The following is a 26,114-nucleotide window of genomic DNA, read 5'->3' as shown; positions in this document are numbered from 1 at the left end:
AGAACTATCTCAAACTAGCATTAGTCTAAAACCCAAATAACTGCTTCTTCTTTAATCCCTAAATACTCATTTTCTTGAGTAAGTTGTAGTATTTGATGCTGTGTATGTGCTTCCAGTTGACGGAAATAGTGTGAAGTTTGGCTGTGACAGCAGTCGTTCCTGTATTTCCTTGCTTACTGTGCCTAGCAAACAAGAGTTGAAAATATTTCACTTGCCTTAGTTAACAGTAGCTTTTCTCTTGTGAAGCTCTTAATATTCATAGCCGGTACACTTATAAACCCACCTCTGTGAAGAGCTGTAATTTCTGGAGGCTCTATGATCTTCTGCAGACACAGAAATCATGTGATTCTCATCAAATAATTAGTCCAAATCCTTGAGTTCCAGTCAGTCCTGGTGTGACGTTGCTGTGTGCTGCATACAGGCTGGCGTTGGGGACCTGTGCTCCTTCTGTGGTATGAAATGATCTCTAGCTCGGTGCGAAGCCATTTGTGCCCTAAGCAGTTCCCGCTTTTCTGTGTAGCTGCAGGAGTGCCAAAGCGTTATGCAGTGGGATGTTTTTAGGGGTGTTGATTTAATCCTTTAAGAGTCGCTTGTGTGCTGCATTCTGCAACAGCCTTTCTAAAGCAGCCCGTGTATAGCTGTCGAAAGAGCTGCTGTGATGGAAAGTGAACAAACTTGGAGTGTCCTAAGTAATTTTTCGTCTCCCTGAATTTGTCTGTTTAATGGAGGTGGAAATTTTAAAAGTCAGAAGGGAATATACATTTTAACAAACAAGAAAAAATCTAGGTGATTAAAATTGATTTTAAAAAGGCGGAACCATCGACAGTTCTTGGTTTAAATTTAGTTTATTAACACCAAAAAAACCCTGAAAACCTGCTGTTCTGCATGAGTCTCTGACTGCTGGGTAGTCCCACACCCTGCCCTTAGCCCTCCCCAGTTCTGTTCTGTTGAACTGGATGAGTAAGGATTTCTATGTTATTAATATTTCACACAGGTCTTTCCTAAGTTCAGCATTACGGCAAGTATGAAATGAGCATATGATATGTGAAGTTAAGAGTTACTTGCAAATGCCTCTCTAGACTGGAAATATGTTTGTTGTGAGACACAATTTAAAAGCCGTTCTCATTGCAGGCTCTCCCGAAGCAGGCTCGTCCCAAGGAGGCTTTTCCGAAACGTCAGAGGTGGATGAAACAGTTGCTCTTACAAGAAGTTACCCAGGTAGATCTTTTAGTTGTGGGGGTTTTTTCTCACATCTATTTTTGGAAATTGAATGTGTGAGTGGTTTTTTTTCTTTTCAAGGCTCTGTTTCCTTAGTTTGAAGTAAGAGCTAAAGTATTGGAACTTAACCTTCAACAGAAATGAAAATTTTAGTTCATTTAATTTTCAAGTGTCCAAGTAGAGAAGGGAATCTCTTCTTTTCTAAATTTGTAAAGGAATGTCAAGTCGATGTCTAATAATCTGTGCAAGTTTCCCGTTAAATTTAGTCTGTTAAGTAAGTGGTGATAAAGTTTAATAGTCTGGTTCTGTACTGTGAGTCCAACTTGATCGTTTCCTTCTTTCAGCTGTGTGTGAGGTGAATGAGTGTGTATAAAACCAAGTATACGGAACGTCTGTTCATATACAGCAAGGAACTCCTTCCATGAAACACACTGTCTGAAATAAATTTAGTCCAAATTGTATGTTTTATCAGCTTCTTGCTGTCTGTGTTAAAAATACTGATTTGCCCATTTACAAACTAGAAGATAATAATTGTCATTTGAGCCCATGAATATAGCCTCAGAGAGCTCCTGCTGTCCGGAGTTTAAGATTCAGAAATTGAGCCTTCTGTGTGCTGTTTGTGTGAACATTACAGTTCTTGATTTTTTCGCTTACAAAATTCCTTTCTCTGAATAGTCAATGTTAAAAGTTCCTTTTGGTTTTGTTTTTTTTCTTATTATGGTATGTTTTTTACTTTATATTTGTCTAAAGGAAGCCACCATGGTTCTGACTGCAGTGAAGGAACAGATGTGACAATACCAGCAGAAGGTTAGAAAAATGAAATGTTTGTCGTGAGAATTTCATATAATAACAGATGTGACAATACCAGCAGAAGGTTAGAGAAATGAAATGTTTGTCGTGAGAATTTCACATAATTTTTTTTTTTCAGAAATATTTGTCAGGATGACACCTTAATTAAAGTTGTACATCTTCTCAACCAGTCTTTCTCCACATTTCCACACGGTTGGCTTTGGGGTTTTTTTGTTTTGTTTTTAATCTCCCAAATCGTGCCGCTCTGTGGATAACTGTAAGCAGGTAGTGACGGGATTCGGCCTTCTTTTAAATCGTGAATTGCATTTGTAAGGTGCTCGTCACCTGACATTTAACGCTTTGGCGTTATGTTAAAAGTTCATCATTCTGCAGCTTCTTTCATCCTGACTCTCAAACCCGAGTCACGAGTGTTTCTGAGATGTTAAGGCCAAGTTATGCTAGCAGCAACACTCATTCTTGCAAATCTCTTTGATTTTACTTTGAGTGTAAATATCAGCATGGTTAAGGGTACCATGATATGAAATTTAAAAGCATTTCTCTTGATAAAGGAGAATAAAGTTCTTTGCTGCTGCTGACTGCACTATTAACTCATTTGAAAAGAAATAACCTAAGTACTTTGTTTTCCTGAAAGCTACAGCCTGCCACACAAAAGATATATAGAAATTATTGTTTTCTGCAAAGAAAAATGTCAGGGAGTTGTACAGATGGGTCTTTTGGTGCATATCAGTGGGGATTTCCGCTGTTCTTCCCTTCCAGTAGTCTTAAGATGGTGAAAAAGGAAGTGGCCAAATTAACGCGTCCCTGGAATCCCTCAGCTGAGCCGTGGCTGGTAAAGGTGTCCGAGGCCCTGGGGGGACTGGACGGGTGGGGAGCGTGATGGGGCTCACGTTCAGCCGTCGGAAAGTGAAGGTTTTGTGCACTGAAAGAAATTGTTTTCTTTCCAATTTGTTTCTTTCCAATTTTCCAAATTGTTTTCTTGCCAATGACTGGCAAGGTTTACAACTGTGAGGAAGGCTGCTGCTTAGAGGATTTTTGTGTGTTTTTCTTGATTGTGGCTATTTCTCAGGATTTTGAACTAGACAGTCCATTTACCCAGTCTTTGTGTCTATTCTTTGAGTTCCAAAATTGTATTTCTTTTTCTGTTTTAACTTTTCTTATGGTCTCAAAAAAAAGGTACACTTCAAAACATGCAAGCACTGCATTATTGTGCCAGAATAATTGAAATATATTCCTTCATATGCTGCTGCTTCGTTTTGAAATAGTTTCCAATATAATTAGCTTCACTTTTATAAACTTAACTGCAGTTAAATGCAAATCGTTCTTTCTCCTGCCGAGTATTGATAGGCCTAATCCTATTTATTATATTGGTGCAGACTGCCCTGACAAAAACATTGTGATTATGAATTTCCCTCTCTTTTTTCACTGCTGGCCTTGCAGCCTGTTATGGAAATCGTTACAGGGCAACAACTATGAGTCTGTATAAATGGTAGAAAAACATATCATCTGTAGGGGCACACAGCCTTTGTTTATGTTTGCAGTAATCCTCGATAACAAAGGGAAAAATATTTATGATTGTATTAATCCTATTAAGCCAAGAATAAGGAATTTCCCACTGTCATTAACACCAACTGAACACCGCTGCACACGCAATTTAGCAAGTATAATCCCCACCTCCTTACCCTTGTCTAGAATTGCTTAAAGGCTTATGGTCGAATATCTTTGGTTCTGTTTTCGTTGCCTGCTGTGCGGAACGTTTCAGTGAGCCCGGGGCTTCTTTGACAAGTCTTAGTTTAAATATGAAATCACAGAATGTTTGGTCGAAAATCTTTTCTGCGTCCATCATGCAGCAGTCCTGTTCTTCCCCCTTCAGATTCCTCCCAGCACACCCCTTCAGAAACAAGTGAGGATCCTGAGGTCGAGGTCACCATCGAAGGTTGGTTCTCCAGTTCGTTGGTTTGAGCCCATTGGGCGTTTTTGTGTCCAGATGATGGTTTGCCATGCCTGCCTTTTACTTGGCACGGAACAAATAGGATTATGTGCCAGTGTTGACTGCAGTTTGGGTCGTGCACTGCTTGGTAAACATACCTAGGCCCAGAAGTTTTATAAAACCACAATATACTGAAGCTTGTTGGACTTGCTGGGCTGTTTTGAAATTATGTGTGACAGATTTGCATCTTGTGCATATTTTTCAAGCAGTTGTAATGAAGAATACTTGTTATTTGACTGCCATTAATTTAGAATTTAAAGATTTTACAACATAGATTCTGAAGAACATGTTCTTCTATAAGCACACTGTCTAATATTAATAAACACGAGATAAACCCCTTCCTATTTACCACCTGCCTTTCTCTCTCTAAATGGCACTAAAGCCACTAACCAGTGTCCTTTTGGTTTTCCTGCTGGGATGCTGGTTGGAAGTCAGCTCTATTTTGTGTGTGATCTGTCTTATTACACATTCTGCAACTCCTTTAAAAGACTTTTGAGATTGACTTTTGCAATGTTTACCTCTGGAATGGGTAAGATTAAGACCACCGAATGAGCGATTTAGAAGTGAGGCAATGCATTTTAGGACAAAGTTGACACTTCTGGCATTACTTTCACCTTTTCATAATCCAGCAGTAAAATAATTCTTATGTTACCTCAACAGAAAAGGTGGTAATAGTCACTGTGTGTATGTAAAGGCCTTTACCACAAAAGTAAAAATGCTCTGAAAAGGTTTCCTCTAATAAAATATACAACTGCATAGATGTAAGAGATGTCAATATTATTCTTCCTAAGGAAACTATACCCTTGGTGATGTGAGCAAATGCTGTTCTGGGAAATTATTTTTCTTTGTCTGCTTTAACAACTTCTTTTCTCTAAGGTTTCAAGTATTGATAATTGGACAATCTTAAAAACTCCTTAACTGGTAGGGGAGGTAACATTTTGGATTGGGAGGGGACTGGTTAAGTAGCAGCTCACTAAAAAATAGCAGTTCCAATGCTGCACATGAATTCTCTGGACATTAAAATAGTGATATTTTTATGTTTCTTTAAGATGATGAGGAATACTTCCCCCCTAACAAGAAATGGAAGAACACAGAGTCAGCTAATGAAGCTGCCAACACTAGGAGAAGAAGAGTGAGAGAGTTCAGTTTTGGTAAGATAAAATTTAAAAATTATTTTGTCACTTTGCTTTGTTTTATGAAAAGATGTTCAACAGTTTCACAATGCAAGAGGGCGGCACACCGGTGCAAATATTGACTGAAGAGCCCAGGGCTCTTTGCAAAGGTATTGCAGCGGTCAGTGATTGTTCCGGAATCAGAGTGTGCTCCATCTGCCTATACATCTGCAGTTAGAGAGGAGATATTGCAAGGTTGAAGTGACACAGGAATAGAAAATATTGAGCTCAAGACATGCCTGTCAGCTAAAAAGCTGGGAGCTACAGGATAGCAGTAAAAAGGTGGCAGAAGCAATTTTATAGATTTATCCACACGGATGTTCTTTCAAAATGTTAGCAGGTTAATTGATGCAGGTGATATGCCAGGTAGCTAGAATGAAGAGGTTGATGTGCGGATGCAAGGCAGTGTGCCAAAACACCCTTTCCCCTCCTAAACAAGGTCTTATTCTTGCCCACATCTGAAGCACACTGTCCTATTGATATCCGTGAAATGACATTAAAAGAATATAAGCTTAAACATGGCCACTAAAATTGTGTACGCTGGTCTGAGAATGAACATTTAAAGCCCTTTCGATATGGACTCAAAATTCAATCCTCTGTCTTGTCTGATACAAGGATTTTTTGACAACTGGAAGTGTATCAGCTTGAATGGCCTCATTTTTTGACCTCTGTAGTTACTAGATTCAAGTCTTTGGTGTAAGAAATAAGCTGTACGCTTGTTTATTAACTCATTCTGAATAGGCCAGCCAGCACCTGGTACCATCTACAAAAGGGTTATGGCATTTTCCTGAAAGCATTGAGATAGTAAAAAAAGCCAACTGTGAAAATGTGTCCTCTGTTGCAGACAGAAAATTAGATGTTAAAATTCTGCTGTTTAATCCAGCTCTCCATGGAACACACGATTGGATTTGGATAACTTCAGTCTTGCAGCCTGTATCTTCTTTCAGAAATAGGATTTATGGGGATGTTTTGCAACATCAGGACTTTGAGAAATACTGGATTAAGGTAGAGGCTGGCACAGTGCCTCCTGACCCAGATAGTTGTGCAGATTTGCGCCAAAACCATCTTCATGTACTCGCTGTAAGCTTCGTCAAGCTTCTCAAATTAAGCTTTTCAGCACCCAGATTTAGATAACTGTCAACAGCGGCTGCAAACTGACTTTACTCCTGATGGCAGTGAGAGCTGCTGACCCAGCCATCAAAGAGAAACAGTTTCTGGAAGTAAAATTTAGCCTGGTTTATGGTTGGGTTGTTTTTGTTTTATTTTTTTAAACTTGATTGAATATCTTTGTAAGTTTTGGAGGTAGCCTTAAATATTTTATTCTGTCCTTTTGCTTTCTGAGTGTATCCATATATTTTAAGCTATAGCCTATACAGTACTCCCCAGGCACCTGTATGCAAGTGAGCAGTAAAAGCACGCTGAATATTTCAGCTGGTGGTAACGTAGATTTTCTAATATATTCTCAGTTTCACTTGTAGTCTGACATGTCCTCCTCTTTTCTTTGCAGAGAAATGGAATGCGAGAATTACAAACTTGAGAAAGCAAGTTGAGGAGCTGTTTGAAAAAAAATACGGTATGTGTTACGCTCCTTTCCAAACAATTAGCTCTACTCTTTTGACACCGTAAATTGCAGTTCTTTGGCGTGCATTTTGTTGTTGGCTCCAGAGCACACCAGTACTGACAACACCGAGAGGTTAAGTATTATTAGAAGACCTAAAACTGGGAAAAGGAGCTTTTTCTGATGAGCAGATTGGATGCCCGCGTTCAGTACCTAAGTGTGAAACTTGATTTTATTTTCCAGTTGTGCTGTTTACTGGAGCTCCAGCAGGCTTGTGTCTGGGGCCACCCACATTTGAGAGAGCTTGGCCTTTTTTCTGTAATTACACTGAGTGAAATAATCTTCTAAAAAGGCTCTGGGGAGAGGTTGCCACTGATTGATTGTCCATTTCTGATTATGATTGATTTGCAGTGAAGCATCCATTATATGTTAGTAGTTCTTGGAGAGAGAAGCAGCACATGTTAGACTTCAGAATTTGTCTGCAGATGTTGCATTTAGATGCATTTTGTGTTCACTGAAACAGCGTCCGCAAAAATTTCAAAATAAACAGTGGTGCTCCTCTGCAGTGAAAAATGGAAGTACTTTCAGGATGGACCTTGTGATGTTGGAGTTACCCCATGTTTCAAATGTGACTGTCATCTGACATTTAAACAACCAACTGAGAGCAGCTCGCACCGAGTAAAAAACAGTTTGGAATCTGATTCACAGTATTTCAGTTGCTCTAGAAAGGAGCGTCATTCCTGGTGAATTGCTTTAATTTTGGTTTTGGTGTTTGCACATAGCCAGCCTAGAAATCTCCTGAGGAGTCTGTTGAATACAGAGGCATTGCTGACTTTCTGTAGCAGGCCAGACGGTGTGAAACGATCCCCTTTTCCCTGTGGATGACAACTTTTCATTGACTCACAAACCAGTTCTGTATCAGATTCCAGTTCTTCCTATCTGTATGGGCATGCAGTGTCCCATTTGCTGAAATAAGTTATGGATGTCCGGAACTTCCAGAATACTGGGAGTTGTTGGCTTCTGGAGCTCCAAGGTGTAGTCACTGCCGTCTGTTACAACTGACATACCTGAAAATAGATTTATTTTTATGTGTAGATATAAACTAAATGGGCTTATTTTTTAATAGTATAAATACAAGATAATTGCTCACAAATACAGACTCATTTATGTAAGTACTTGCGAAAACGTTTGCTGATTTAGAGAAATAAAGACTCTCATTTGTAAAAACTTACCTGTTGTTAGTTAGTTACTTAAGCAGGATTTCTGTTACTCTGAAGTTGTTCTTGCCTGATGCTATGCAATCTAGATTTTAGCCATGTTCTTGATCTTTTTTATTCACAAATGCTCCCTTCCATCTGAGCCTCATCGGCCGGATTTGTTACGCTTGTCACCACTTGCCACAGCAGCCTCCAGGGCTGAGAATACATTTTTAGTTTCGTGAGGAGGTGTATGACTGCAGTAAAAATCTACTTTTAAGGAAGGACTGATGAGACACAGAGCAGCTCATGGTGATTGTCCTGCAGCTAATTTGACATGGGTCTGGTGGAGTTTCTTTGGCTTGAGAGTCATCTTTGGGTTCATGTCTCTGGGTACATAGCTATTCCCTGACTCTAGTTTTGGCCATCTTACATCTGGCAGTTGGTACCACATCTGGTTAAAACACAGTTTACTAAAATTTTGAATCTTGATTCTCATCCGAGTAGAAGACTAAGATATGTATGATATTTTCAAAGCTGCGCTATTTTGTGATAAACATACCTAAAGCTGTTCAGCTTCCAAGCGGTGGAAAGAATACGTTACTCAAATGCCTTCAAAGCCTAAATTCTTTTATTGCTTTTAAAAACTTGTGAGTTAATGTGAGCATTTTGTGTATACCGATGTCTGCACCATGGGCCACTTTCACATTATATTAAGCTTCTTGAAAAAGTGCCTTGAGTAGTTCTGCTTTTGGAAATGCTGCCGTGTCACTCTACTCTAATTTGGCCTTAGCTTGGCCTTTCTCTCCTCAAATAATGTTTTGCACCTGATTTCCGTGCCAAACTATTTACAGGCTGGTCAGATGGTAGTAGAGAATTTTTTTTGTGTGTGGCCTACAAAATTAATGTACTCTTTTGAGTAGAAAGAAATCAGCCCTCCTGGTATTTGCAAACCATCATCCCACTCTCCGGTATTTGCCGACTTGATTGGCGTAATGATACGATTGCAGCCCTTGTGACTTGGAGAAATATACTGAGGTTATTTTCCAGCTGAGGGTGAATCTCTTGTTTAGAATCAACTTGTTTAGTGTGAATCAACTTGTTTAGTGTGGATTGGAGTGATTTTGCTATAAAACAAAAACAAACCCCCTGCATATATGAATCCTTGCGTATTTAAGTGTGCTGAGGGGGTTATTGCCTCTGCTAGTTTTGACAGTTTTGAGTGATATCAAACAGATAATCTGAGTAGAGCCACAAGCTAGTCTAATGCTTTTATTCTCCTTTTTTCTTAAAGCTCAAGCTATACAAGCAAAAGGTCCAGTGACTATCCCGTACCCACTCTTCCAGTCTCATGTGGAAGACTTGTACGTGGAAGGGCTACCAGAAGGAGTTCCCTTCAGGCGACCGTCCACGTACGGCATTCCCCGTCTTGAGAGGATACTTCTGGCAAAGGAGCGGATCCGGTTTGTGATTAAAAAGTAAGGAATTTTGCGGTTTTGTCCCTATATTACTCACTGTTTTCTGTTGGTTCAACTCTGCTTCGGTTTGTCTTCAGGAACTTCCAAGCTGATTTCTACCAGTATATTCTTTTGCTGTACTCATAAGTAATTTTTAGCTGATGCTCACTCCAATAAGTTCAGCTTATCAGATCACTAAGGCAGCACAGTGGTGTCTGAGATCTGGACAGATCTCTTCAATATTATGGACTTCTTGTCATGGACAGATCTCTTTGTGCTATTTAATCTCTGCGGCTGTAATACACGTTGAAAGCCATTGACGTGGGGATATTTCATGCTGTCTGAGACCAAAATAGCTGCTGGTTGCTGTGATTTAGTTGGATGTGTGTCCTTGGTGTGCCTGGAGGTCCATCAGATAGTGGAGGGAGACTACGATATAGAGAGCAACAGCCTGAGCGCTCAGTTGCCTGCCATAGCTGCCTGGTGGGACATCGTGTCCCCTTAACATCAGGATGAGACTCACGAGATATTCTGGGCTCCTTTCAGTTTCTTTTTCTGGCCTTGGTGTCTTTTCTCAAAGATCCCTGACATTACTTTCTGCAAAGGCAGGTGGGATTGAAAGGGAGCCTGGACAGAGCCTGAACTGGGGCTGGGCAGGGACAGGTGCCAACATCTGGGGATGCCGAGCACTGGGTCTCGGAGCTGCAGAGCGCTCAGGATTGCGGCTGCAGCAGAGCAATACTGCTTTGGCCGTCAGTGGATTTGATTCTGCTGACCTTTTATAGATTGGTGCTTTACTTCAAACATCTGGTTTGTGATTTTAATTTTTAAAGGTTAAATTTTGGATTTGGATCTTTGTTTGTGGTGAAATGCATCTTAGGTCTCACAGATTATATTAAAATTTTCTCTCTGTTACCACGAAATATTATGGTATCAAGCGTGAAAAATGATTTTGTCAGTAGTGTTCAACCAGCTCTTATAATATTTTGATGTTAACTGCAATATGGTATTGGGGATAGTGATGTCCCCTGGGTTTTTTTGGATTAGGGTTTTTGGTTTGGTTTGGTTTGTGTTTTTTTTTCTGAAGCACATATCTTAAATCTTGTAGGCATGAGCTTTTGAACTGTACACGAGAAGACGTACCATCGGACAAACCAGTTGCAGGAGGTAAGTCTTCAAACGTGTGAGTTGTACAAGTACAATATGATTTTTCAGTCCTAGGAGTGGCTGCTGTCTGCTTTTACTAATTACACGTTGCAAATAATTCCTCTTGTTTTGAATTTCTTTTGTTTTGAATTTCCTACCAAGTGATGGCAATTTTCCACTGGCTACCCTAAGCCAATCTTCCTAACACCCTAGCTCTGATTTGATTCTGCTGGCCAGAAGGAAGAACCATGAGCTAAGTGTTAGTCTCTTGAGATATATGGAAAAGGCAGAAGTTTTCATAGTTGATAGCAATTAGGGAACTGTCTGTATCATGGAATATCTGCTTATATATGGTATTTGCCAAAATTATTTTAGCTGAAATGCAGTAATGAACATGCTGGTTATAGTGACATTTATTATTGTACAATCTGACTTGTTCAGGTGATGAAACTTCATTTTCACGTAGTAGTGCAAAGACAATGCAATCTAACCACGTTTGCCATCAGGAATACTTTTCGGCAGATGCGTGCTCTTACACGTTTTGTCTCTGAGCACCCATCCAGAGGTAACAAAACTGACCACGTGAAAACAAGACTGCACAAATAAATTATTGTTCCAGTTGCACCTACGAACTCATTTCCCCTCAAGCTGGGAGAAAAAACTTAGTATGGAAATAATTTCAAGTTTTAAAAAAGCTGTGCCTTTGCATGGGCACTAGTTGGTGAATTACTTCCCTGGACTTGGTTTTTTTCTTCAATTGTATTCAACTGTTTCTTGGGCTTCAGGGTGGTTTTTTTAACTGTCCAGTTAAGCCAAGTGTTGAAAGCTTGTATGCCTCAGCCAGTGGTAGCTAACAAGTTACTCCCAACCCTAAAATTCTAACTACCAACCTCAGCCTGGTTGAAGTTTGAATTTTTACTAATATCAGAGAATTTCTTGGTGCAGAAAAGGATGTGCAAGCGTACAGATGGTAGTATCTGCGCTACTGCAGCACCATTATGTTTTATTATGTATTCGTAGTCATCTATTGTAAAAAATATATCAAAGACTGTATGTAAAGTAAATAGTTAGGATCTGAATTAAAAAAAGAAATTAAGTCACAAGGATGTCACTTCAACATGTGTGTAGGATTTAAGCTTTTCCTGCAGCTTAAGACCTAGTGTCTTGAGTCTTAATAACCTGCTGTACCTTCAGGCACCACATCTTACTACAAAAATAGTAGGAGGGCTAATGACTGAGTCTTAAACTTAACTGTAGCTTATGGGAGTTTTTAAATTAGCCCTTTTCTCTGTTTTTGTTGTGTTTAATATGGTTACACTTAATTATGAAAACAAAGCAGGTGTATTCTGTATCCTATAAAACCCTCATAGCTAAGAAAACTCGTAGTAGCCCACTTCTGTGGCACAGTGTTATGAACAGTCACGTTATGTTCCTTGTCTGTGCGAACTCGTAACGATGATATATTCACGTGTGACCTCTGCATTAATTCTGAAAGAAGACAACTTCTGTGAAAGCTGTTGGTAACATCTTGGGGAGCATCGCTCAGAAGACAGGAGCTCTCTGAGCCATTTTTCCCTCCGTTTGCTCTTCTCCCTGTGTGGATTCCCTCCTCCCTGGCAGCTCATCATCTCCTGCCCTGCTCCACATCTCTGCTGCCATCTCAGCCGAGAGAACCGTGTAGAACCAGCCTCTGCTCTTGGCTCCTCGCACCTCCGTGTCCCCAGGAGGAGAGGCATGGGATGAGCACGGAAGTTGTTTTCACCACCAGAAGAAAGACTATTTCCGTCCGCATTCCTGTGGGAAACAGGCTAGTCGTGAAGTGGCTCAACCCTGAAGCCCTGAGAAGGCTGATACTGGCTCCAGGACAAACCATGCAGGCAGTGATGCTTTGGCTCCAGGAGGCGGCTGGAGAAGTGTGAGCAGGTGCCCGTGGAGACAGCCCAGCATGCTGCAGTGCGGTTATGGAGCAGAAGTCGTTGCTTGTGCGTGCTGACTAAACCCACAGCGTGGCAGCTCTCCAGAACCTTGTCCAGGACTCATGAGCTTCCAGTCGTTGGTCACAGAGACATATTGAGAAGAAAGAAGTGATTTGTATGTGTGCTTTGATCCCTGTCACTTGACACTGAGGGGATGGACAGGTTCTTTTAGGGGTCCTTGGCAGAATGGTAGTAGCACTACATTGTAAAAATTAAAGCTTTAGGTTTTTAACAGGATATTATACTTAGTATAGCATAGAATTCATGATTAGGGTGGTGCACGGTTTCTACAAGCAGAATCAATGTAGGACCTTCAGGGCCGGAGAATGAAGAGAAAGGGAACAAACAGGTGACCCGCTCAGTCAGTCGCAGAGAATGGCTGCCTGCCTTATAAATGGTGTTGGTTGTGCTAACCACCTTAGCAGGGCTTGGGATCGGGGGTACCAGTCACAATCCCAAAGGACAAACACACACGACAACACAGAAACTAAAGCTTTTACTTTTTCTGCTACCAACTACGACAGCACTAACGTTGTGCGCTGTTGTTCTGCTGGAGGAGCAGAACTCAAACTCGAGACTATCTTCAGGTGCAAAACTTTGTCTCATGAACTCCAAGTTGCGTGTGTATTGGCCCATCAATACAGGTGCTCAAGTAATAAAATGATGGAAAACCTATATTTAATCTTCTTTAATTAACAAGGATATGCTAATCTATGTAAGTGCTGCATATGTGGTTCTGTGTCTAAGTTATGCCTTGACTCATGTCTTAGTGTCAAGTAAATGTTTTGGAAAGTTGGAACTAAGCTGCAAGAAGAATGACAGAATCCCTAGAATCATTTGATATAGTTATCGATGAACACTTAAACAGTATTGTCCACTGACAGTGGGAGGAATGGATGCTGGAAGTTCGACAGGAAGGTGCAGCAGGGAGCAAACTGCTCTCTTTGGGGAAAATTCCTTGAAAGCAAGTTTTCGTCCCATACATATACTGAATTCTGCACTGAATATCAAGATTTTTTTTTAGACAGTGGAACTGGCAAAAAAACTAATCCCATCTCCAAATGGCATCTACAGATTGGAGGCAGACTTTGAAAGCATTGCAATTCTTCATGCCACGGCACTGTGTGTATTTTGTAGTAAGAGCAATGCCACTGGTTTGATGGATTTTTGTGCAGTTTTAGTGTTCTGCCATTTTTTATAATTAATTTTCCTGGTTCCAAGTTGAATTCTTACTTCTTCTGCATAGTATTCTCTGAGTTACCTGAAGATGCAGAATGGTTGTGCATGCTCTGAAATGAATGACTGAAAATATAACCAAAATAATTAGGGAATGTTGGTTTTGTTCTGTATCGCTCTCAAATACAGTGAAGGAGGAGTGGTATGCCAAGATCACCAAACTGAGAAAGATGGTGGATCAACTCTTCTGCAAAAAGTTTGGTGAGTGCAGTATTACTATTTTCTTTTCTTTTATGACTTCGTGTTTCTTGAAGGTTGCTTTCCTTGGTTCCTTTGAACATCTGCATGAATGAGACCTTTGATCAGTTTTTTCAAGTATTTAAAATCCTGACAGTTGAGTAAAAAAGAACATATTAATCTACTGCTTATACAACATGGTAAATTCACAGTTAAAAAAAATCATTTGTCTTATATGTACAGCTCTTCTAATTGCTCTCAATTCCTTCCAGTTTGGATTTTTTTTTCCCCTTTGATGGTGAATAAAATAAGCATTTACTTATTTATATCCATTGCAGTACCATTAAAATTAGAACATTCCTGAGTGAATTTTAATCTTCTCTCCAGTATTAAAAAAGAAAAAAAAGGGTCAGCTTCCTAAGATCTAGAATGAAATGTTGCATGATGCTCTATAATAGATTAAAAACTTTGGATGAAACCCCTGTATTACGCCCCGGCGAGGAAACCAGTTATTGTCAGTCTGGCGTTGAGACTGCCCAGTAGCAACGTGACACAATATGGTAAATTTTTAGGGTTTTGATGAGCTGAGACTTGGACTCTGCTGGGTTTAGATATTCTACATTTTCTCAGGTTCTAAGGTCATGCTTGCAACAGCCTGAAGACTTGGTATCTTAGCTAGCTTTTTAATAAAGGGTGATGGCCAGACTGACCAGTTACTGCATGTATTTTGTTCTAACAGCCGAGGCCCTGGGCAGCACTGAGCCAAAAGCTGTTCCCTACCAGAAATTTGAAGCCCATCCTAAAGAGCTCTGGGTCGAAGGACTGCCAGACAACATCCCCTTTAGGAGTCCCTCTTGTTATGGAATCCCTCGCCTTGAAAAAATAATTCAAGAGGGCAGCCAAATAAAATTTGTGATCAAAAGGTGAGTGTTTGTTTTAACGCTTAGACATGGGGTTTTTGGAGTTTATTTGTTTTGTTTTAAGGAAGAGGCCAAACACCCTTTGTGCAATTGAGCGCTTGGGTTTGTTAAGACATGAAGCATTTGATCTCTAGTTACTAAACAGGCAGATTAAATATTCTGCATTGTAAAGTGGATATTTTCAGTTCAGGCAAGTCTTCCAAGATATTTTTGTAGCATGTTCACAAGTGTGAAATACATGATGGACGAATTCAAGCATTTCAATTCATGTCATAGTAAGTAGTAGGAGTTATTTTATGTCAAGAATGCACAGCCTGTTTGTTTTCTGCTTGCAGACCAGAGCTGGTAACTGTTGCTTCACCTGAAGTTGTTCAGCCCACGCCGAACAGCCAAGGTAAGCCAGGTGCTGTCACCAAGCGGGAGTGAAAGGTTTTGGTAGGGAAACACATTTGGATCAATGCAACGTTTTTCAAGAATTAACCGTTCTGTCATGAGTGTGCTGACATACCCTTCATGAGGTCTGAAAAAAAAAAAGAAGTTGATTATTATGAACACGGATGGCTTTCTGGATCTCAGTCCAGCAGACTGAGTAACTGGAGCCTTCACAGCCCGGGAGAGCTGGAGTTGCCGTTGTGGCTGGAATCGGAGCTCTGGAGCCCCTCAGCTGACTCCGTTGGGCTTTTTTCAGGCCTCGGTTGGTAGGAATTGTAGTGACTTCTTGAAGAGTGAAGTGCCTTCAACACAAGAACCAGATGCTGTGAACTGGAGTGCATTGGCACTTCCTTGCTACAGAAGTGTACAATCCAGATGTTAAGGTTTTTTAGGAGTATGAATCTGCTTGTGCTAATAACGCAACCCGATTCCAGGGCTTCCTAGACGTTTCACTGGATAAACAACCTGAAGCTCAAGGAAATAATTGTGCAGAGCTTGCTACAGGGAAAAAAAAAGAAAATAGTGCGATTTAGTAATCCTGCAATCAGTAGTCGTCTTACATCATCACAAGGTATTGTGGATTTTGTTTAGGTGTAGGTAAAGGCACGTGTTCAGCAAGAGGGTAGCTCATTAGAAAAGATGCTCTTAAATGTGTAACAGAAGGAAAAGGCAGCACTTATTATTTTTTCTTTGTTTTGTTGCCAAAACCCTGATTATCATCAAATTTGACAGTATAACTGACAGTTTGACTACGAAGTAGTAGCAACAGGTGCCAATGATAGCAGTAAAAAAACAGCTAATAAACTCTTTTTTCTGTCAGAACTGACGTGCAGTGGTCATGATTCTTAAAACTCAGACGGTTTGAATGTTCAGAATAACATTTCTTGTTTGTACTAGTGAAAAATGGAGTGAAATAACTAGCTTATAGGCGAATCTGGTATTACCAGTGCCCACAAAGCTTACCAGGATCCAGGGTTTGATGTGAGACTGGCAAACACAGCAAATGTTCTCTCGGGCTTAGAGCCTGGTGAAAACCATCTTCTCAGGCAAAAGGCTGAGGATCATCTTACTGCAGATGGAAACTTTATGTCGCTAAAGAATATTAGACCTTTCTTAAAGGTCCTTTCAAAAGGAACTTCTTTTAAAGCAAAATACTAATCTGTTGCCAAGTAGTAATCTTGTGCCCTCAACAGATATTCTGTGAACAGCATTTTGATTTTTATTAGTCTAATTCCTTTGACAGTAAGATGATGACATGTGAATAAGTACAAACATATATGCAAGGGTTAAATACGTGTGAAATCTATCAAATAAGTGGGCCAGATTCCAAAAAGTATGAATGCCTCTTGCCTTGAAAATGTACAAGGCAAGAAGTAAACAAGGTCAGGTAATTTGTTAGTCAAAAACGTGGTTGAGAAACAAAAAAATCCTGCATAGCTTTCTTCCTGCATGCTTTCCACAACTCCGAATGCTTTTAGCTCGGTAGCAGTTAATTGCTGTTTGTGGGTTATGATGAGACGTAATGAATTGTGATGCAGTCTGTCAGAAGAGAAGGGCTTTTTATTGCTGCGACTGTCCTTTGCTTGCTGCTCTACCTAAGCTACAAATTGTCTGCTCTGGCTAGCACTCCTATAACTGGCTTTTATTCACAATAGAGAACAGGACTGGAGATGATATTTTAATGCTAATCAAAACGTTTAGCAGAGCGTTCTTTAAATCCTCATCTTGTGTTCTGAAGAGTGTTATTCTTTTGCACAATGATTAATTAATTCCAACTTCGTAAGAGCCACTAGAATAATTCCTTCCTGCATCTGAACGCTTTGAAAAACAAGTTCTCCCACTTGGGCCAAGGCTTGAAATTTGTAACCACATTTAAACAGATTTTCCATTATGCAGAGGGAACTGCTTGTATCATTTAAGCTGCCATTAATGATCGTAACTCATTGTGTGTCCTTGTCTTCTCAGATGTGATTGTGTTGATTGTTCACAAGTTCTTGTGTTGAAAGAAATGTGTTTAAATGAGCCTCTTTATCTAGAACTGGGTAATACTCTGACATATATCCATTTCTGGTTTTCAGAGAAAGAAGATTGGAATGTCAGGATCACAAAGCTAAGGAAGCAAGTAGAAGAGATATTTAGTACGAAGTTTGGTAAGTTAAATGGACTTCTATAATGCTGTTGCATTTTAAAACTCATCTGTAAAAAGATTACTATTTTACTGTACTTATTTAAGCAGCAGAAGCGTACTAAATCTTGACTCCTCTTACCTACTTTTTACTGACTCTTCCCTATAACTGACATAAATGATTTTATGACAGCAGCCTTGGCCGTGGTTTTTCCGGTTGTGTGATGAGGTGATGATATATGCACAAAAAAATTTTGGATGAAAAACGTTCTCAGAAGAAAACATTAGGCAATGCAGGCTTAATGTTACCTGTAGCAAGGTGGAGCAACTCCTCAGACTTTCTTTCTGCAGAAAATAATAGAAAATCTACTGAAATATTTGTCCTGGGTTTTTAACTGTCTCTGAGTAGCAACTTCTGTAAGTCAAGCTTCTTAAAATCGCTTGAGATAAAATCCCAACCATCCGAGCGTGTAAACTATCATCATATCTTCATTTTCAGCCCAAGCTCTGGGGATTTCAGAGGCAGTGAAAGTTCCCTACTCCGTATTCGACTCAAACCCTGACCACTTGTATGTCGAAGGCTTGCCAGAAGGAGTCCCCTTCAGGAGTCCCACATGGTTTGGAATTCCACGCCTTGAAAGAATTGTCCGGGGCAGTAAGAAGATCAAATTTGTTATTAAAAAGTATGTTTGAAATTCAGTTATTTTTGCTCCTGCTTCTGAAGTTACTTGATTTTCTTCTCAGCAACTTTAGGCTTTAAATGCTACCTAAATTCTGTTTCCGTGAAACAGAAAGAACATTTCGCATGTGTGTTTTATCTCACAAATGGGTATCGCTTCCTTATTAAATTTATGTAGATACATAAATTATGTGTTTCATGCATCGAGGTTGGGGGGGGGAGGGGGCGGGGAAATGGCCTTGTATGTGGAAGCTTTTTTCCTTCTTTTTTTTTATTCTTTTTTGCATGAAAAACCCAGAAGACAACTACAGAGTAGAAAATGTAGTTTTATGATTCTTAACTTTTTGAGGTTATAGTAGATGGAAGGTCACCCATGCTTCTAGTAGACTTTAATATACAGAGGTGACATTATGTAAATTGAGACTTAACCTGTATTCCAAGAAATTTGTAACATTTTGCAGTATTGTTTTCCTTGAATGTGTAATTGATTGAATTGTGTTCCGTTCAACTTTCAGGCCTGAGCTTGTGGCTTCTTATTTGCCTCCAGGACTGGCTAGTAAAGTAAACACTACAGGTGAACAATTAATTATAATTTGCTGCCATCAATTCATAAATGCTTACCTTCTGCTTCCTTAACACACTGAGAGATCTCTGTGGTTGAAAAATACTGCTGTTCCAAACAAAAAGCGTTATTTAAGATGATCTAGCATATTAGCTTCTCAGTCTTCTATCACTTGGAAAAGTTACTCAAAACATGAATTTATTTACTTCTTTTTCTTTTACTGAAGAGTATTAAAGTATAGAAGATGAAATTTGCTTAATTTCTACAAGTTCTGTTTTGCTATTAATGGCCTAACTCGTATTTAACTTGCAACTGTGAACTGAAGTAAATAGCAATGAAGTTTTGTAAGAAAGGAATAAAATAAGGAAACCTTTTAAGTGTATCTTTAAAATTCAGAAGTTAATAATTTTGTCATTTAGATAATGAAAGGTACCAAAGCTATTCCTCAGACTTCCAAGTCTTCTGCGCCGAATTAGTGTGTGGTACCTGCCTTTTTCAAAAGTAGGAAGCATCCCTGTATTGTTCAGATTTTGCAGTGCAGGCTGTACTTAGTACAGACACGAGTGATTCTTCAGTCTGCTGGAATTTTCAGAAATACAGCAGCTGTTTCGCTAGCTTTGCAGAATGTACATTGTAGAAGGTTTGTGCATTACACCTTGTGTTATGTTGACTAACAGGAATGAGTCCAAAGAGTTCGAAACGGTCAAAAAGTCCTGCAGGAAGTTCAGGGGTCCCAGAAATTGAAGTTATTGTTGAAGAAGGTATGGAAGAAATATCATTAAATGTTTTTCTAATGTTCTCCTGTTCTTCTAATGTTTTCTGTTCTTGGTTTTTATAGTCCATAATTAACTTACACATGCACTTCATGTTCATTTCAAGGCTCGGGATACACTTTGGTATAGAAACAGTTTTATTTTTCATTTCTGAGTATTACTGGATTCTGTGCAAACGATGATGATGTAAAAAGTTGGAGTTTGACGGTTTGCTTGAGCCTTTTATTCCAAGCAGAGATGTGGGAACTGATGTAGTCCTGAGCAGAGAAGTGACGGATGGGATCAGTAGTATCAATTGCGTAAATAAGACCCTAGAACTTCTTAAGGTGTTCTCCATTCTACTCTTGACTCACAAGTTTTCTCTAGTAATTAAGTTTGATACATTGTTCTTTTCATATGATGACTTGCTTCTATGCTTTGTATATATATACATATATATGTAATGGTTTTTTACAGGTCCTAATAAACCAAAACCAACAGACATTCAGACTAATTCTCAAACCAATGGGTCCAACGTTCCTTCCAGGACAAAAGGAAAAGAGTTTTCTTTTGGTAAGTGTTGTGGGAATTAGCACACATGCATTCTGTTAATGTTGGTATTGAAACTTCTGGTGACTGCATATCAAAGATATTTTGAACTCTTGTTTTATTCTACAGATAGCGAATGACTGAAGTACTTGTTTTCATGTACGTTCAGTTCTTCCTCGTGTAGAGTCATCTGCATTGGGGAAATCCTGGGTGATGGAGAATGCTGAACAAATGCAACATAGGTCCATTGGATCTTATTAATTTGGGTTCAGAATCAGTCCCTTTAGACTTTTGCTTCTGTGTTATTTCACAGTGCTGCAGAGCCTTGGAGGACTTGTCTGATGCACGTACCATAAATGTACATAAACCCAGCTGAGATCTGGTTCTTGTGCATGAGCTTGACAAGTGCTTCCCTGACTTGAAATATTGAGCATCACTGTGCAAAAATACCCAGGTGGTCTGCAGGATCTAGGAAGGATTCGAACTAACATTAGGAAACCATGATCTCTTGCCCTTGTAGATCTCTCCTGTTCTGGAAAATCAGTAAAGGAAAAGCCAAACAGGACTGGAAGCCCCAAAGTTGTGCTTATGAGCATTGGGCTGGAGGCTTTTAGCCACAGAGGACTGGAGCTCTCTGTGCGGTGCTCTAGCATGGAAGTCAATCTGTAACACAGATAAATTCCTCATGGTCAAGTGAGATGACCGACTGTATTTAAGCAGTTCCCAAATCTTATGAAACCTTCATTTCAGCATTCTTACATTCTGAGTTGATTTGCTTATATTTATTTTGGAATTTGTTGTTATTTTCTTGATTGTATTTGTCCCCCAAGCTTTCTTTTCAGCCATAATGTCATAAAACGTGAGAGAAAGGAATTCTTTACTCCTACTGAACCTGTTCAGAAGGCGTTTAATATACCAATTCAGTCTGACTGCTCCTTTTGGCACAGGCAGTATTTGTGTGCAGAGTTGTGTCCAGTTTTCTTAAACTTGGTTGTTATTGTTAGACCTAAAAAGAAAAAAAAAGTAGTCTGCAACTTTTTAAAACTTTCAACTGAGTTTTCAGTTTTGTAGACCAGCTATGGACGACTTAGTGCAGCTGCAAGTAAACTGGCTTAGGAATTGCTGTTGATCACTGTCAGAAGCAAAGTGCTTCTGGATGTTTAATCTTACCACTGAAGGTAAAACTCTGACAGAAGTTACAGTTCTCAAGAGAGGAGTGTCTTTCAGGGATGTGTCACTGAAAATCTGAAGAACTTTCTGCCACTGGTTTGGGTGCTGGTTCTGATGAGTAAGGTTGCCTGATACTGGAAATTTGGATCATTCTTGGATTTATTCCAATTTTAATCACCCTTGCTTTATCTTGTAGCAGTATCTTTCAAAGTTTTAGGAGCGTTAGGATTGATACAGATACAGATTCAGACTACAGCAGATAGTTTCAGTGTCGTTTGCAGAATGAAAGCTATTTTGCACATTTTACTGTCATAGTAAATTGGTTATCAAGCATAATAGTTCATTAAACATTTATTGAAATACTCTTCAAGGCCTGATTGTGTGACTGTTGATTTAATTCTTCCAATTTCCTCCTGGCAGAGGCGTGGAGTGCCAGAATTAATGATTTAAAGCAGAAAGTCGAAAATCTTTTTAGTGAAAAATGTGGTAAGTTTATTTGTTCTTTTTTACCAAGGTGTCTGTCTTAGGAACATGCAGTTAGATGGATGAGAAAGATGTTTGCGTTTATTCCAAGCATCCTGCAATCCTTGGGTACTCTAGGCAGCTTCTCATTTGCATTCATTCTCGCATAGATTGCTTTTGACTCTGTGTGGCATTTCCACTTGTTATTTTATTTGGGTTTGGAAATGGAGAAGTTGTGGTTGGCTTGCCACTTCTTTAACAACCCAGAGACACAGTGACTCCACGTGCCGACGCATCTGCCGATGAACGGGACTGTGTACAACTTGAGCCCCTGCACAACCCGATACGCTATAGATGGTATCTGGAGAGTCGTGCTCCTTAACAGCCCAGCACTGCGTCCAGTTCGGGCTGTTTGGCAGCTGATGACTTCAGGAAGTAATGACTTCTCATTCATCTTCTGAGTGAAGTTTTTGGAACTCGTCTCACCTGCCCTTGCTTCTGTTCTCTAGCAGAGACAGGGACAGAACGCGTTGCCTGTAACAAAGTGCAGCACAAGTGGGGTAGTCTTGTCTGCACACCAAGCCAGTGGCATGAGCTGGCTGCAAATTATTAGTTTTCAGCTGCTAATTATGCTCAAATTTACTGCAACAGAATGAGTTATGTTTGAGACTGTTTGTTAGTGCTCTCTCTGCCTGCTCGTAGCTGTCACTAAAAAAGGCAAAGCCTGCTGGTTCCTCCTAAGCTAGTTTGTATGTGCCCACCATTAGATACCACTTATACCTGAGTTCTTTCCTTTTATAATCACATCAGTTATCTAGCTGGTAGCTTACTTGCTCTGTTGCATTTCAGGGGAAGCGCTGGGGCTGACTGAACCAGTGAAGGTGCCGTTTACATTGTTTGAATCTTCCCCGGAGGTTTTCTCTGTGGAAGGACTACCCGAGGGGGTACCATTCCGCCGACCTTCCACTTTTGGAATTCCAAGACTAGAGAAGATTCTGAGAAACAGATCTAAGATAAAATTCATTATTAAAAAGTAAGCATCCCATATGGTTTTGAAACTCTGTTCTATGAGAAGTGAAATGTAGACCAAAATGTTGCCGAGTTGCTAAATTACTCTATAAAATACACATCAGAATATTTTAGTAAATGAGGAAATGGTCAGAAAGCTCTTGTAGAGGTGGAGGAAGATACAGTAATCTCTTTGTTCTGAAAGAAATTCACAGCCTGTTTGGGGAGGAAGAGTAAGTCCAGATGTAGCCCATTTCAGTTAGCACATCACTAGTTTAAGTTGCTACCGCATGGAGCACTTACAGACCTTGCTGGCTGTTTGCTAAGAGCTCAGAACGGGAGATTCGTAGGTTGGGATTTGTAAGAATTTATTTTTCTTGTCTCGAATCGATGTAGATACCCATGTGCCAGTGTAGAAACAGCGGCAAGAGAAGTTGTGGACCCTCTCAGCCACTGTGTTCATGGATATCTGTCTGGCTGAGAGGGCATTACTTAGTTTCTGTCTTTAATAAACTGATAGCAGAAAATTGCATTTTCTTCAATGTTGATGAATATAGTTTTATTTATTGTATGTGAAACTTTCAATCTGTTTGCAGGCCTGAGATGTTTGAGGCAGCTGTTAAACAAAGTTCTGCTAGAAGCCTCCAAAGTGAGTTTTGCAACCACGTAATGTTCTAGATAAGAGGATTAAATTAGATTCCACATTCAGGGATTAAATACAAATTGGGAGAACTACATATTGTTAACAAATTCCTGAAAGATTCATTCTACATTGTGGTTTGTTGTTCTTAACATGGGAAAAGCACTTACCAGTTATAATTTGAATATAGCTTTAGCAAGGGAGTATTACATTTTAAAGATGATTCACAATAATCATACCTCTATTAGATCCTTTAATGCCATTTATCAAAGTGTAATAAGCAATGTGTGATCACAGAAGTAATTCATGTTTAGAGATAAATGGTTTGCTTCTAATACACAGGTCATCGAAATGACAAGTGCTCCATGGACAGGAGTGCAGAGAGCCAGTAGAAAATTGTGTCAGGCAGGTCATGGCTTAAATTATTTGAGTCATTTTATTATCTGTTACTGTGGGCTGGCAAAACTCTGCTGAGTTACTTGCTGGTTTGTGCCACAAATATAACTGTAAGGGTTTTCTTTTTTGAATGCCCATAGTGAACACGTGGGTCAGTAGGTGCTGCTGAATTAACCACAAGTGCTATATCTTTCTGTTAGTGAAAAATACAAAAAATACATGCTTCATATTTTATTTTATTTTATTTTATTTTATTTTATTTTATTTTATTTTATTTTTTCCTTAATAAACATTTTAGAAAACCAGCTAAGTTATGTTTGATCTATTTCTTTATCCTCTTGGGTTGGAAAGACAGAGTAGTGTGTACCTTCAACAAGCATGTCTCATTGGGCCTGCTTTGCAAATAGCTGTTACTTTGCAATATTTACTTTATATATAAACATTCAAGAATTCAGGCTCTCTACAAATGGTTTTTTTGTGTTTTTTTTTTTAAAATTAATTCTGTTACTTCTAGATAAAAGATCATCTAATACAGCCAACACTACAAGGACTACAACGGGCGCAGCTGTGAGCACAGCTGCAGGAGTCGAAGATCTGAACATCATTCAAATCACCATCCCAGGTGTGGGCACTGGCTGGTTTCGCATCGTACTCTTTGTGCTTATGTTCTTTGTGACATTTCTTGAGTCTGATGAAGATTTTTCCTACGGTCCAGCTGGTTCCCTGAAATACAGTCAACAAAGGGCGTAATTTAGCGTTGTGGTTTTGCTGGGGTGTTGGCTATTTTCTATACATGAATTATCATTCAGTGACATCTCTAGAACACTCTTGGTCCGGCCCCTAGTTCAGAAGTATCCACATTTTCCTCTTTTTTCTCATGCAATAAATTAAATATTAATTTGCATTTTTCCTGGCATCTTCAAGAGATCAGTACTTGGGCTGGGCTGAATGGCCATGCAGACTGAACTGCTTTGTCTTAACGCCCATTACTGTTTTCGCAGGAGTGTCTTACCCGTGAGAAACTTTGCGTGCTGTGACCAGCATGGAACGGTCACTTTGCTTTTACGTTTTCCTGCCATTATATCTACTGTTAAAAAAAGAAATAAAAATAATTAACTTGTAGGTTTAGATTGACAAAATCTAGACATGTAAATCTGATGTTGGTCGCTTCAATACTTTGAAGCGTCTCACAGACTTCTTAATGACTATCTATTTTTGTGTATTTCTACGATTCTGTGTTACTGCAAAAAAAATAGGAACAAAGAGAGCTCCTGTTCTGAAGCACTTGGGTGCACCTGCTTTGAGTAAGTGTGTGATGAGAAACGGGAAGAAAAAAATCTGCGTAATTCTGATGCTGTTCTCACAATTTCTTGCAGATGATGAAGGTGAGCAACTGCCAAAAGGAGAAAAGGCCAGGCATCTGAGAGAGCAAGTAAATGATCTTTTTAGCCGGAAATTTGGTAATTGCTCCTTACTCCCCATTTTTACATAGGTGTGAATGCAGTTAATGTTGTTCGTATTGAAGTTAGTGAATTGTAGCAGTATGTATGGTCATTAAAGTGAACGAATTTGAGAGTTGTATATCAGTCTTGTGCTTTGACTTCAAAAAGAATCTTTTACAAGTGATGCAGGTTGTTTGGTGTTTTAACAAAATATCCCAAGTATAGATAGTTTTATATTTCCCCCCTGTTTTCTTTCTGTGCAACATGGATGAAATACTTATTTTGCTGGCAATCTGTGATTATTCATAGGGCTTTGTAATCCTGACCTCTTAATTCTTGGAGCTAGAGTAATTATAAAACTGCAACTGAACCTTTTTACAGTGTCCAGTTTTCTTTTTTTACTGTGTATTTGCACTATACAGCAGTAATGACCTGAGTTTCTTTGTCTGAAATTCCCTCACTAGTGCTGTGTTTAGTTGCTTTTTGTGGCATTGCAGGAAACACTTAGTTTTCCTTCACTTAGCTCTTTCCTTAGATATCCTGTTCTATGCCTTTTTTAAAATTAAAAACAGAGTCTGGGTTCTTTATATGGGGAGCTGTCAGAGTTGGAGTTGTAACTAATACTCGTGTAGTGATGTTCATGAGTGTAATCCAAAACATCTATTTCTAACACTGTCAAGTGAATTTTCACTATTTCAGATCTGATAGAAAGCTTGGCTTTGCATGTAATTTCTTAATTGTCTGAGGATTTCTTCTCTGCTGTAACCAGAAATATGTAGACTTGAAAAATCACCGTGACCTCTCTCTGAATTAGGTGAAGCCGTCGGTATGGGTTTTCCTGTGAGAGTCCCGTACAGAAAAATCACGATCAACCCTGGCTGCGTGGTGGTGGACGGGTTGCCTCCTGGCGTGTCGTTCAAAGCTCCCAGTTATCTGGAGATCAGCTCCATGAGGAAGATTTTGGAATCGGCAGAGTTCATCAAGTTCACCGTCATTCGGTACGTAGTTGCCATCGATTAGTAGCCCTGAAGAGAAGGATTTAGG

At 39.5% G+C, this 26,114-nt stretch overlaps 1 protein-coding gene across 1 annotated transcript; it reads left to right on the top strand.

The window, feature by feature from the left end:
- Positions 1-1,131: 1,131 nt before the first annotated feature.
- Positions 1,132-26,068, top strand: GTF2I (general transcription factor IIi; the record flags this gene model as incomplete). Its single annotated transcript, XM_009876302.1, has 20 exons — positions 1,132-1,218; positions 3,899-3,961; positions 5,065-5,166; positions 6,695-6,760; positions 9,236-9,419; positions 10,507-10,565; positions 13,886-13,957; positions 14,673-14,856; positions 15,189-15,247; positions 17,364-17,435; positions 17,910-18,093; positions 18,605-18,663; positions 19,329-19,412; positions 19,881-19,976; positions 21,543-21,608; positions 22,434-22,617; positions 23,189-23,241; positions 24,143-24,250; positions 25,005-25,088; positions 25,885-26,068. Coding segments are annotated over 20 exons (2,050 nt in total), but the record flags the coding sequence as incomplete, so codon positions are not given.
- Positions 26,069-26,114: the final 46 nt, after the last annotated feature.

The sequence above is a fragment of the Apaloderma vittatum genome, unplaced genomic scaffold (assembly GCF_000703405.1).
Source record: "Apaloderma vittatum isolate BGI_N311 unplaced genomic scaffold, ASM70340v1 scaffold6309, whole genome shotgun sequence".
Classification (NCBI taxonomy): Eukaryota; Metazoa; Chordata; class Aves; order Trogoniformes; family Trogonidae; genus Apaloderma; species Apaloderma vittatum.
This window is presented reverse-complemented; position numbering and strand designations above follow the sequence as displayed.